General features: G+C 52.0%; 1 protein-coding gene across 2 annotated transcripts in view; it reads right to left on the bottom strand.

Annotated features, from left to right (window-relative positions):
• Positions 1-5,585: 5,585 nt before the first annotated feature.
• The window catches only part of VANGL2 (VANGL planar cell polarity protein 2), a 25,980-nt gene continuing 19,193 nt past the window's right edge, over positions 5,586-12,372 (bottom strand). The window contains exons 7-9 of one of the 2 annotated variants that reach the window (XM_025860750.2): positions 9,744-9,975; positions 8,895-9,053; positions 5,586-8,421 (exon numbers count right to left, since the gene is read on the bottom strand). In XM_025860750.2, the coding sequence (XP_025716535.2) occupies positions 8,398-8,421; positions 8,895-9,053; positions 9,744-9,975 (415 nt within the window). In that variant the 3' untranslated portion in view covers positions 5,586-8,397. Of the gene's footprint in view, positions 9,054-9,743; positions 9,976-12,372 lie in introns of both variants that reach the window. The other variant, XM_073888216.1, reaches the window with a different exon arrangement.

Here is a 12,372-nt window from a genome sequence, read left to right as displayed (position 1 = left end):
TTCTTCTTCTTCTTCTTCTTCTTCTTCTTCTTCTTCTTCTTCTTCTTTTCTTCTTCTTCTTCTTCTTCTTCTTCTTCTTCTTCTTCTTCTTCTTCTGGTAACCTGCGTGTCTAAGACACCTGGGAACTTGTTAGAAATGCTGAATCTCAGACCTTATCCCAAGCTTGTTGAATCAGAATCTGCATCAGAACCTACTTCAAGACAGAATAAAAACCACCTGAACATTTCCATCCCAGCAAACAGGTTCGCTGGTGTCAAACTCTTCAAGATGCTCCCAAGCAGATGGGCCCAACTGCTGACCAGTCCTTGAAAAGGACATCTTCAGGGACAGCTTCCTTTTTAACTGGCTCTCATCTTTGAGGTCGGAGGTTCCATGTTAGGATGCAAGTCAATAGTCCTTTGATCTGAACTCTAGGGAACAAGCTGAGGGTTGCCGGAGGCGAGGGGGGTGAGCGGATGGGAAAATTGGGTGATGGGCATTGAGGAGGACACTTGATGTGATGAGCACTGGGCGTTCTATGCAACGGATAAATCCCTGAATTCTACCTCTGAAAATAATAATACAGTATATGTTAATTAAATTGATTTTAAATTAAATATTATAAAAAAAATAGCCCTTTGGCAGCAGGGTTGTTTTCCACTTTATCGAAGTATCATTGCAAACAAAATTTTAAGTATTTTAGTGTACAGCGTGATGATGTGAAACATGTATAGTTTGTGAAACGATTATCGCAATCAGATGAATACATCAGTCACCACGCATAGTTACCTCGACTGTGTGCATGTGCGTGCACATGTGTGCCGAGAACACGTAAGGTCTACTCTCAGCAAATTTCAGGTACACAACATAATGCCATTAACGATAGTCACCGTGCTGTATAGCAGACCCCCAGGGTTTATTCATCTTATAACAGAAAGCTTGTGCCTTCAGCAGCAGCTCGTTATGGCAGTAAAAGCTATCCCAGGCAACCTCACCCTAAAATCACACATTCTGTGTCAAATAGAACAAATACTAACTGGAACTTGAAAGGAGCGAAAACTACCTGTAAGTGAAACCACCTGTCTCTTGACACATTCAAGCCCATTCATGCAAATTTCCAGCTGTCAAGGCGTGGATGGGCCACCAGACCCTCCTTTTCTGGGGGCTTTAGCAGAGTTCCAAGCTCCACGGCACGCTTTCAGGGATCCAGGGGAAACAGCAGACACTTCCCCTTTTTTTTTCCTGAATGACAAGTGCTTATACTATTACTTTGATTACTAGGTCTGTATCTGGGACTAAGTAAGGTTATGTTTGGTTTGGGTTTGTTTTTTTAATAGATTTTATTTCTTTTTCTTTCAGTTTCACTGAGATATAGTTGACACGTGGCACTATGTAAATTTAACGTGTAGGGCACAACTACTGGACTACAATATATCGTGAAATGATGATCACAATGAGTTTAGTCCACATCCGTCATCATCTCATATAGATACAAGAAAAAAGAAAAGAGGGGAAAAAAAGAAAAACTCATTTTTCCTTGTGATGAAAACTTTTAGGATCTATTCCCTTAGCAACTTTCAAATACGTCATAAAGCAGTGTTAACGGTAGTCCTCACGCTATAATTACATATATCCCCAGTACTTACTTACAATTGGACGTTTTACCTTTTGACCAGACTATATTCCAGAGCAGTCTAAGGTTCACAGTGTGAAAATTAATAAAGAGACACCTCACTGAAGTGGACTCTGGGTGCTAGAAGGAGGGTCTGGCGGGGGGGAGCCCTACCACTCAATGTCAATTACAGGAAGAACTGTCAGTCACAGACCCTAACAGAAGAATCTCACTGGAGGAGGGCCTGGGTGGCTCAATCGATGAAGCGTCTGACCTTGGCTCAGGTCATGATCTCAGGGTCCTGGGATCAAGCCCCACCACAGCAGGCTCCCTGCTCAGTGGGGAGTCAGCTTCTCCCTCTCCCTTTGCCTGCCACTTCCCCTGCTCATGCTCTCTCTCTAAATAAATAAAACCTTTAAAAAATCTCGCTGGAAAGAATCATCAGTGACAGGCCCCAACGGGAAAAATGCCTCGCATCTCCTACAAGAAACCAACCACCCCCATGATTCGGCCCATGAGAAGCCATCATTATCCTATTGCTTCTTTCTGATGGACTTTTTTTTTGGGGGGGGGAGATTTTTTTACTTGACAGAGAGAGACACAGCGAGAGAGGGAACACAAGCAGGGAGAGTGGGAGAGGGAGAAGCAGGCTTCCCGCGGAGCAGGGAGCCCGACGCAGGGCTCAATCCCAGGACCCTGGGACCATGACCTGAGCCGAAGGCAGACGCTTTATGACTGAGCCACCCAGGCGCCCCTCCAATGGACTTTTGTTCAAAACAACCCTTCCCAACTTCTTCCTTATTCTCCATAAAATAATGCTCTTCCCCTTTGTTGGACTTGCCTGTGGTTTTTGCCACAGCTTGCTAGTCCCGGATTGCAATTCTCTGCTATTCTCGAAGAGACTCATCTTTTGCTAGAACGTAACTGGGAACTGAAGGTACAGAGAGTTCCCAGAGGCACCCTGCCCCCCACACAGGTAGAGGCGCCCCCCATGTCCACACACCCCACCAGAGCCCCATATTATCCAAAGTCCCACAGCTTCCAATAGATTTTCCCCCTGGTGTTGGACCTTCTGTGGATCTGGACACATTTATGCTGAAACGTATCCACAACTATAGTCTCATACAGAGTAATTTCACTGCCCTATAATCCTAAAAACCCACTTTCACTTTCAACCACATAGTGTCCTGGGTGAGGCAGCAGAATGGGCCAAGTGTGCCCATAAAGCAAGCAGAAAGAACAGGCCACAACTGAAGATCTGAGTCCTCTAACGTTTTTCAGCCAAAGTGGTCCCCATTACAGGATCCAGAGAGTAGAAATGGCTCTTTTTCAGTGGTGACATCCAACAGCTTACCTACCAGGCTCAACGCTCTCCCCAAGCATTGGCTTCAGTGTGCCCCACCTGTAGGTAAAGTTGACTTCCTTGGGTTGCTGAAAACAGGTGACAAAATAATAAAATTTCTGCAGTTTTACTAGCCAAAGTCCCATGAACTAGAAGAGGGGACAATGTTTTATTTATCTTTGTATCTCATTGCATAGCATACAGTGTCTCCCCAAAACTTGCTCAGATGGGAATGAGAGAAGCCAGTGCCTTGCCCAGGTTTCCCAACATGGCCAGTACTTTCCCCCTCTTTTCCACATGTACTTAAGTTTGGCATTGTTGTTATGGGTTCTTAGGATATCACATCTGCCCTGCGGTTCGTAATGAGGGAAACAGACCCCATTCTCAGCCTGCAGAGAAACCAGAGAGCTAGTACAGGACTAACTGTTCCCCAACATCTTTCTCCTATGCGGATGGTCCTCTACTCTCTCTCTAACATCTTCCATGACCACCTGTGCGCTGAGCTGTGATAGTTTTCCAAAGGCTGACTTCCTCCCACCCCAGCCTTCCCAGCAACTGGAGGAGTATTTCCATCAATGCTTAAACTACCATATAAAGTCCGGGCCTCCATCAAGCTGCTGTTTTTCAGTTCTGTAGAAGCCGTTTAAACAGACCCAAACAAAAAAGTGTGTAAGGATTTGCTAAGAACTTGGTCTAAAGATTCTCATGGCTCTCCTCCCAGAGCCCCAGCCCCGGGTTTTCCCTTTGGCCTCATTTCAGAGACAAAGGCTGGAAAATCACGTCTGGGCAAGAATGTCCAAGAGAAGTCTGGCATTATCCCGACAGCGCACGAGCTGAAACCCCGTCTTCAGTGATTTGGGAAATACTTCCATGGAAATGTGCGTCCTCTCGGCAAACAGTTATGAGTGCCCTTTGAGCCATGACAAGTGGTCGGGACTATCACTTCTGCTTTCAGCAAACCCCAAGAGAAAATATGATCCCACAGATCAAGTACTGAGACCTGGCCTTAAATCTATTCATTCCTGGGGCCAGTGTTAGTGTAGGAGGAGGTCTGGGAGGTTAAAGACAGACTCCTCAGACAGACCCACAAAGTTGGGTCAGTGGAGGCAGGAACATATCCACAACCTTTACCAAACAAACAGCTTTCACACCAGGCTGGGGGCATCACGGGCACTGAATTAAAGACTCACTAGACCAAGGTATTTGTTGTGCTTGGCTACGAAGAACAAGAATAGTTTCAGAAGCATGTTAGGGTAGAGATTTTGTCACAGTAAGTCAAAAGTTGGCTTCGAGGTGAATCGGAAACAGTAAGTGAAACTGTCAGTCTCATTCCCAGAAGGACAGTCATGAGGATGGGGGATGACATTTCAAGGGTAGTGTTTTTATTCATTTTCACGAGAAAGACAGGAGCGCAATTTTAAAGGGGGAAGGATATGACCCCTTTTATGTGCCCCCATCATATTGTTAGCTTTTTGAATTCATTACTCATTCAATAATTTTCTTTTTATTGAGCACCAACTGTATGTGAGGAATAGCATCGATGCCAGGAATACTTAGGTGAACAAAACGGGTAAAGCCCCTCCGCTCAAGGAGATTGGGTTACCCGAACTTGATTCTTAAACAAACTCCTTAAATTTCTAGGAGAAAGGCTCCCTGAGCTCCTCAGAGTCCGGCCAGGGCGTGTGTGTGCTGTGCCTGTGAACGCGGCACGTGGTGATTTGGCCTGGTGTGTTAGGTGATCCGGCCCGGGGCCTCCTATACACCTGGCTCCTCCTGCAGGACAAGGACTGAGTCTCGTCTTTGCATCCTCAGCCCGGCAAAGTGTGGGCTGGGGAGAGGAAGACCAAACCTAGGAAATGCGTCAACTCCACCCAAGAGGATTTACATTCGCTTGCTCGTCTTTAACCCCAGAAGGCTGCTCGTGGGTGAAGCCTGGTGCCCAAAGTCCCAGAGAAGCGTGGGTCTGGGCAGAGCTGAGAGAAGGACCCTGATCTCCTGATGACGACTCTGGTGCTTGATTACAAGCACACTGCCAACTGAACGTCTTCATTTTAAATACATGACTATTGCTAGAAGATTCTTTTTGTGTCGTGCCTGAAAGATTAGAGAGATCATGGTAGGAATAAGAAGATACTTAGAAGAGGGGAGCCTGGGTGGTTCAGTCGTTAAGCGTCTGCCTTCAGCTCAGGTCATGATCCCAGCGTCCTGGGATCGAGCCCTATGTCAGGCTCCCTGCTCAGCGGGGAGCACTTCTGGCCCTCCTCCCTTTTATGGTCTCTCTCTCAAGTAAATAAATAAAAATCCCCATTTAAAAAAAAAAAGAGAGAAGATACTTAGAGATACTTCAGGAATTTTTCTCAATGAAATGTGATGAGCTATCACAGTTGACTGAAATCACAAAATCCTCCGGATCCACCCGGAAAGTAATCTTTCCTTCCTCCTTATCCCGACAACCACCCCAAGGAACAGCCAAGTCTTCACTTCTTGGAATCTGGGTTCAGACTGGTGGGGCCTGAGGGCGAGCGGAGCAAATGCTGAGCTCACACTGCCCCCTGCTGGCCGCTCTCCCCCTAACAAGGAGCACATACTTTGCAACTTCTTTTGCTCCCACTCCAGTAGAAAAAGAAAAACAACAGAATGCCCCCACAAAAGTCAAATGTCTTTATTTCATATAAAAAAAATTTGTACAGTTTTAGTTCCTATGTTTAAGAAAAAAATCCCTAAAACTGCCATTATGTTTAGATCCACTGCAAACTGTAAAAACAAGCTTTTTATATATTAAAAAAAAATTTACATTTTACAACTTTCTACATGCATGCACAAGGTCTCTGTAACCCCCCCCCAAAAAAAGAAGAAGAAGAAGAAAGAAAAGAAAAAGAAAAAAATTAAAAAGAAAAAGAAGAAAAGAAATCTAGATTCAACAGTGGCAAATTCTACATTTACAATCTCACTTGGAGGGGACCCAAAACAAGCCCCCTTCCTTTCGCGCACAGAAGAACAAATCACGACAATCACACACCAGGACCGAATCCATCAGCAGATGCTGCCCTGGGGGAAGGGCAGGGGAAAGAGCAGACAGACAGACAGACGGACAGACAGCACGGAGGGGCGAGGGAGCTCCTCGGGCCCCACAGAGGAGAGAAGCAGACTCTGGGAAGGGGTGTTTCTGGTGAGAAGGTTCTGGGGGGGTCCCAAAGCCTCTTCACAGGTACCATGGCGGGATTTGCAACAGGAATGCGGAGCAAAAAATGAAAGGCTCAAATGGCACGGGCATGGGGAGAGACGAAGGATCAGAAAGAAATAAGCGAGAGTCAACGGAGCGTGAAGGGTCGTGTAAGAGAAGGGGGGCCAGTGGGGACGCGGCAGTGTGACGAGGTAGGTGAAGGCCTGAGGTGCAACATCCCCGGGGCGCCCCAAGGTGATGACAGGAAGGCCTGGTGGGGAGGAGCTAGGACGCTGTGGAGTCACAGAGAGACCCAGCCACACGTCCGGTGTCCTGGGGGAGTGGTGGGGGGGGGCCACAGGTAGGTGCGCCCCCACAGGAGAAGAGTAAGGGAACCCAGCGCGTGGCGGGACCGGCGGAGCAGGGGGGACAGTGCGCGGAGGGCCTGGGCCCGCGGCGCGCCCCGCAGCAGTTCACAGCATGAAGACAACTCCCCGTGCAGAAGAAGCAAAGACACACACACCCAGACACTTGACAACTCATCCTGACGTTTTACAAAATAATAATAATTATAATAATCATCAAAGAAAACAAAGATACCACAGTTCTGACGCAAAGGACCAAAACATTACCGTTCTCAGTCACAGCCCTTAGTGCTTAGAGAGTTGGGGGGAAAGTTTGCTTTTGTTTTAGGAAAAAGGAATGAAAAAATCACAGTGATTAAAAACATGGCAGGTTCTGAAAATAAAACACTCCCCCGCCCCTAACGTAGGGCCGCAACGAAGATCCCAAATACTTTCCATCTGCCCGCCCCGACCCGGTCCTTCTGTCACACCACACCCCGCTCCTGCCCACCATCCAAGCCCCATTTTCCAGGATAGTGAGGTATTTAGAAATGTGACCCAGGAGGGACTCCTCTGAAACCAGGTCCTTGAGGAGAAGAAAAGATACCTTCCCACGACCCCCAGGATAGGATGCATTTCCCTCAGGCACTGCCTAAGTCAGCCCCCCAACCAACACCTGCGGGGATCAGGCTCGGCACAAACTGAAGAGCCCTTCTCTAGGAAGTGGTGGGTGGACAGATGTGCTTTTTCAGAGAGAACAAGGGGAGAAAGGCCATCACAAGGCTCCATTACACCCAGGCCGCCCCTACACAGACAGGAAGCCTCCCTGGTCAAACACCAGTGGGGATCAGAGCTCAGGGGGCGCTCTGCGTGGCAAGAACCAGTGAGCCCGCCAGAAGATGGGCCTGAGAGGGGGCTCAGTGAGTTCCTCAGAGGCCTGGCCCCGCGGCACACTCCAGCCCAGCGGCGAATGGCCCTCCCCGTGGACGCCGGCTGGAGGTTCCAGTTCCCTCGGCTAAAACTACATAAATGAAACACGTCTGAGCGAAAGGCTCAGACGCACACTGAAAATATGTCTTAGAAGGCCAGTGAATTTTGCTCAAAACGAGACCTAAACTCTGGAGAATTCAGATTGGGTGTAGAGGCTACAGAAGCCCAACAGGGTGAGGGACAGATACCCTTGAAGGCGGTAATCCTGGCCCCTCACCCCAGCACTGAAGGAGACGAGCGCCCAGAGAACCAGGCAGGGAGACAGGAGGGGACCCTGGCCAGCCAAGGAAAAGAGACCCCTGAGGCAAAGAAGTGGGCTTAAGGCAGGGGACGAGGGGACTACTGGCTCCCCCCAAAACAAGATGAGGCAACAGGTCCCTGGCGCTGAGCACCCACACACACGGGGGAGGGGGCGGGATGTTGGTGTCAGACCTCAGGGGTCGGGTCATGGTCTGCAAGCCTCTGGGCTGGCGCCTTGTCTACTTGCCGTCCTTCAGCAGGAAGGGGAAACCTGCCCCAGCAAGGCGGGAACAGAAGTACAGGCAGGTTCGGAGGGCAGGGATCCGTGATGTTCCCCGGGGTCTCTCCCATCCTTCCCTCAGAGGCTGCCCAGGGTGGACCCAGTGAGGGAAGGCACTGTCCCACATGGCCCAGGAAACATGGTCACAGAGGGCTTCTGCCTCCGTTTGCCTGTGGTCACAGACCATTCAACTCAGAAACAGAAGGTAGAGACTCTGGAGTGAAGGGCAGGATCTTCCCTCGCTCTGAATGTGTGTGGATGTGCAGGGGAGGCTCTCACAGCTGAAGCCAGTGACCGTGGCGGGGAGACCCCTGACTCGGGCCGTGTGGGGGAGAGGCAGGGGTATCCTGCCCCAAGAACTCAGCGTTTGTACCGGGCGGGCTGAACGGGCAGAAAGAGTGGATAACCCACCATCTGGAGAAGTTTGGCACCGTGGCTCTCTGGAGTCATGTCTGTGCCCCGGGGAAACCCTGTTGGGGCCACAGTTGGAAATTGCTATGAGAACCTGGTTCAAGGGTGGTGGGGGCTCAGGGGGTACCCACCCCCTCTCGGAAGAGACCGCCATCCATCTGGGAGGGAGAGGGGGAGAGGCACGGCTTCCTGCAGGATGACACCAAGTGAGGGCTGGGGAGAGAGAGCGAGCTTCCCAGGCTCTGCTGACGCAGGTGGCCTCTTGAGGCTCATGTGGGGCAACTAAGGAGGAGGGGAGCAGACGGGTGGGGGAGTCAATTCAAGTAAAAGTAAACGGGGGCAGGAGGCCGAAGGGCGGCGGGAGACGAGAGCCGAGCCCTCCCCCGCCCGCAGGAGGCCCGCAACCCCCCCTGCCGCCGCCGCCGCTCGGTCACACCGAGGTCTCAGACTGCAGCCTCATGACAAACTTGTGCGACTTGGGATCCACAAACTCCTCGGAGAGTTTGAAGAAGGGGACCTTCTTGGTGCTCACCACCAGGCTGAAGTCCTGGCGTTTTAAGAGGAAAACGATGCCGTCCTTGAGCCCGTTGGTCACCGGCTCCTCGCTCACCAGCGTCCACTGTTTGGCCAGCCAGCGTTCCTTGTGGTACTGGATGGTGGGTCCGGCCGCCAGGTACCGCTCCAGGAAGGCCTGAGGAGGGGCCAGGGGCTGCGTGGGCATCTCTCCCACCCACCTGCCACCCGCGCCCCCTGGGGGCACAGCTTCCAGAGACAACCAAGGTGTGCCCCAGCTCACGCTCTGCTTCCACACCATCTAGAACATTAGAGCAGAAAGGGGCTGGGCTCCTGCTTCAGACCCTTGTTGTAAACATGGGGAAGCGGAGCCCACAGAGGAGGGGGGCGCCCCAGGGTCGGGGCCTGCGCCCCAGCACTTTCCCGGCCGCAGGCTAAGACCGCGAGCCCTCCCTCATTCTTGCTTCCCCTGCATTCGGCTCTCACGGAGGCTGTCACCCTGCTCACCAAGGGCGGTTGGGGACGCAATTCTAGGAGGCTGACAATAAAGCTGAGGGGAGGGTAATAGCTCGAAATGAGCACAAAGAACACTCGGTGGCGGTGAAGGGGAACAGGGGGGACTCGGTGTGGGAACAGCAGAGCCCTTGCAGATATGGGAGTCAGGTCTCAGCCATTCCCAGACCCACCTGCCCCTGCCCCTCACCGCCTGGGAACTTGACTCCAAGCAGAGGCGGTGGGTAGGGCAGGGATGGGAGAAGAGACCACAAAGCAGACGAGGGCAGGGCTGCAGGGCTGGGTGCAGCGAGCCCCATGGCAAGGAAGGCCGGGAGCAGGGAGAGGCGGGATGCTGGCAGCAGAGTGGGCCTACCTTGGGCGTCATGTCGTGAGTGATGCAGAACTCGAGGTGCTGCAGGATGCTCTCCATGGTGTGGTAAGGCTGCTGCTTGGTGGTGCGAAGGTACTTCTGCATGGCACGGGCCATGGAGGCGAAGATGGCCTGGGCTGCCTCCCGGGGGTCCATCACCTCCCTCGGGTTCTTCTGCTCCTCTTCCTGCAGCCGCTTAATGTGAGTGAAGGCCTCCTCCACCGCCACCACAAGCCTGGGGGACAGGGGGGGCCTGGACCACATGCCCACCTCCCATCTTTCCCTCAGCTCCAGCCCTCCAGCAACCTGAGTGAGGTCAGGCCTCGGCACCCCCCCCCAAAACACCACAAACCCACCTGGAGCCAAGGGTTGGGCTATGGGGGCTGTGTGCGTGGGGGGGGGGGTGCATATGCACGGTGCAATAGGGGTAGAGGGAGCAAGGCAGGAGACGGCTGTAGAGTTACAGGAGCCGAGCTCAGGTACTCCAGTGTCAAAGCCAGAGACAGTTAGGGCCCATGCTCTGGGAAAGAGCTGCACCACCTCGCGTGCAGACGCCATCCTACCTGAGACCCCCAAATCACGCTTCGCTGGCTGACAAACTACCAGACGAGCACAGAGCATGGACAACGTTAACATCTGTCTGGGGGGTGGGTTTGCAAGGAACTAACTACAAACCAAGAAGAAAAAGGCAAGAACACTAGAGCAAAATGGCAGAGGTGAGCCAAACATTCACAAGAGACCTGGATGGCTGCAGACACCATAAGCCCTCACCGGCTGGCCATCAAAAACGTTCGTGCAGCACTACTCATCAAGACAGGCAAAGAAGGAAGAGAACTGGAATCCAAATACTACTGAGGGGGTGGGAGTCACCCATGAACCCCCTCGCCGCAACAAGATGCCACACACTGGATCAGAGGCAGCAGGGGTGAGTCTCAAAAACGGTGTTAAGGGGGAAGCAGGGAAAAGAAGTCAATTTACATTAAACGCATACAGACACACAGTGGCGTCTGGAGACCCAGGAACCTGGAGCCTGGGGTAACTGAGGGTGGGATTCTGGGCTAAGTAGATTGTGGCTCGTGTGCGGCTACGGTTCTCTGTTTATTCTTGTGCTTCCATGCCTCGGTGCAGCTCCTGATAAAACCCTTTTATCTCGGGTGAACCAAGGGAAAAGCTTTCTCCTGGTGACAACCAAGTAATAGGGAAAGGAAAAATCCACTACGGGCCAAGAATGGCGTTGGCAGCCCAGGAGATCCAAAAACCCTGCTTGGGGTAGAAGATGAAGGGCATGTGTGGCATCGCTGGGTTCCTTCCCACCTGGGCCATTTCTGAGAGAACCGGAGACATGCTGGAATGTCAAAGAAATGGATTGCTGGGGGCGCCTGGGTGGCTCAGTCAGTGAAGCGTCTGCCTTCGGCTCAGGTGATGATCCCAGAGTCCTGGGATCGAGTCCCGCATCAGGCTCCCTGCTCAGCGGGGAGCCTGCTTCTCCCTGTCCCTCTGCCCCTCTGCTCATGCTCTCTCTCTCTCAAATAAATAAAATCTTAAAAAAAAAAAAATGGCATTGCTGGGACACCAGCCTCATGTCAGGACAGGGGAAGGGATAACTTCCTCCCTTAAAGCCTAGAGACCACGTGAGGAGGGGCGGAGGGCAAGGTGGATGGTCAAATGCCAGGGCCCTCTTCTGTTGGAAGTCCCATGGAAATCCCAACACACCACGGTGGGACGTGGCAGCGGCAGGCACGAAGAAAGACTCTTCAAGCATGACTTAAGTGTACATAATAATGTGAACAGGAAAAAAGGAGTGAAGACAATATTTAAGAATGTACCAAGATATGAGAGCCAGAACCTCATTTTTTGCAGGTAAAAAGGTGCCATCAGCTGAGCAGGCCTCCAAGAGCTACTGGTAGGAGGCCCAGTCCAGCCTCAGTCCCCACTGCTGCAGGCGAGGCTCACATGGTTTGCCGGGTCCCTGCTCCATGGTGGGAGGCAGAATTCCAAGACGCCCCGTTCACCTCCAGCAGGTTCCCGGCTCCTGGCTATTCAGTTCACTCCGTACGTTTTGCACATATAATTCAAATGCCGAGTCGGTTGACTTGGACATTATAAAACAAGATGACGACTCTAACCAGCCTGATCTTATCACGTGAGCTCTTTAAATGCAGAGTTTTCTCCAGAGAGAAAGAATAGAAAGAACAGGTCAGAGGAAAATTCGAACTACCATATCCTGACTGCCCATGAGGCCAGGTGACAAGGAACTGATTCCAATGACCACTGAGCTTGGAAGAGGACCCAGGCTCAGGGGGGTGTGGTCTTGTTTTTGGCCTTGACACCGACTGAGGGCCTGACCCACGGGACTGTGGGCTGGGAAGCGTGCACTGGTTTCTGCGCTCAGCTTATGGAATTTGTCCTGGCAGCCACAGGACACGGATGCTCACAGAGCACCCCATCGTGACAGGCACACAGGCCTGCTGGTCTTCCTCTCCAGGCCGGTCCACACCCAGCAGGGCCCCCAGGCTCCCCGGGGCCGTCCACACCCAGCAGGGCCCCCAGGCTCCCCCGGGGCCGGCCTCACCCAGCAGGGCCCCCAGGCTCCCCCAGCCCGTCCACACCCAGCAGGGCCCCCAGGCTCCCC

The sequence above is a fragment of the Callorhinus ursinus genome, unplaced genomic scaffold (assembly GCF_003265705.2).
Source record: "Callorhinus ursinus isolate GAN/ISIS: 27379988/994484 unplaced genomic scaffold, GSC_fseal_2.0 scaffold88, whole genome shotgun sequence".
NCBI classification, from domain to species: Eukaryota; Metazoa; Chordata; class Mammalia; order Carnivora; family Otariidae; genus Callorhinus; species Callorhinus ursinus.
This window is presented reverse-complemented; position numbering and strand designations above follow the sequence as displayed.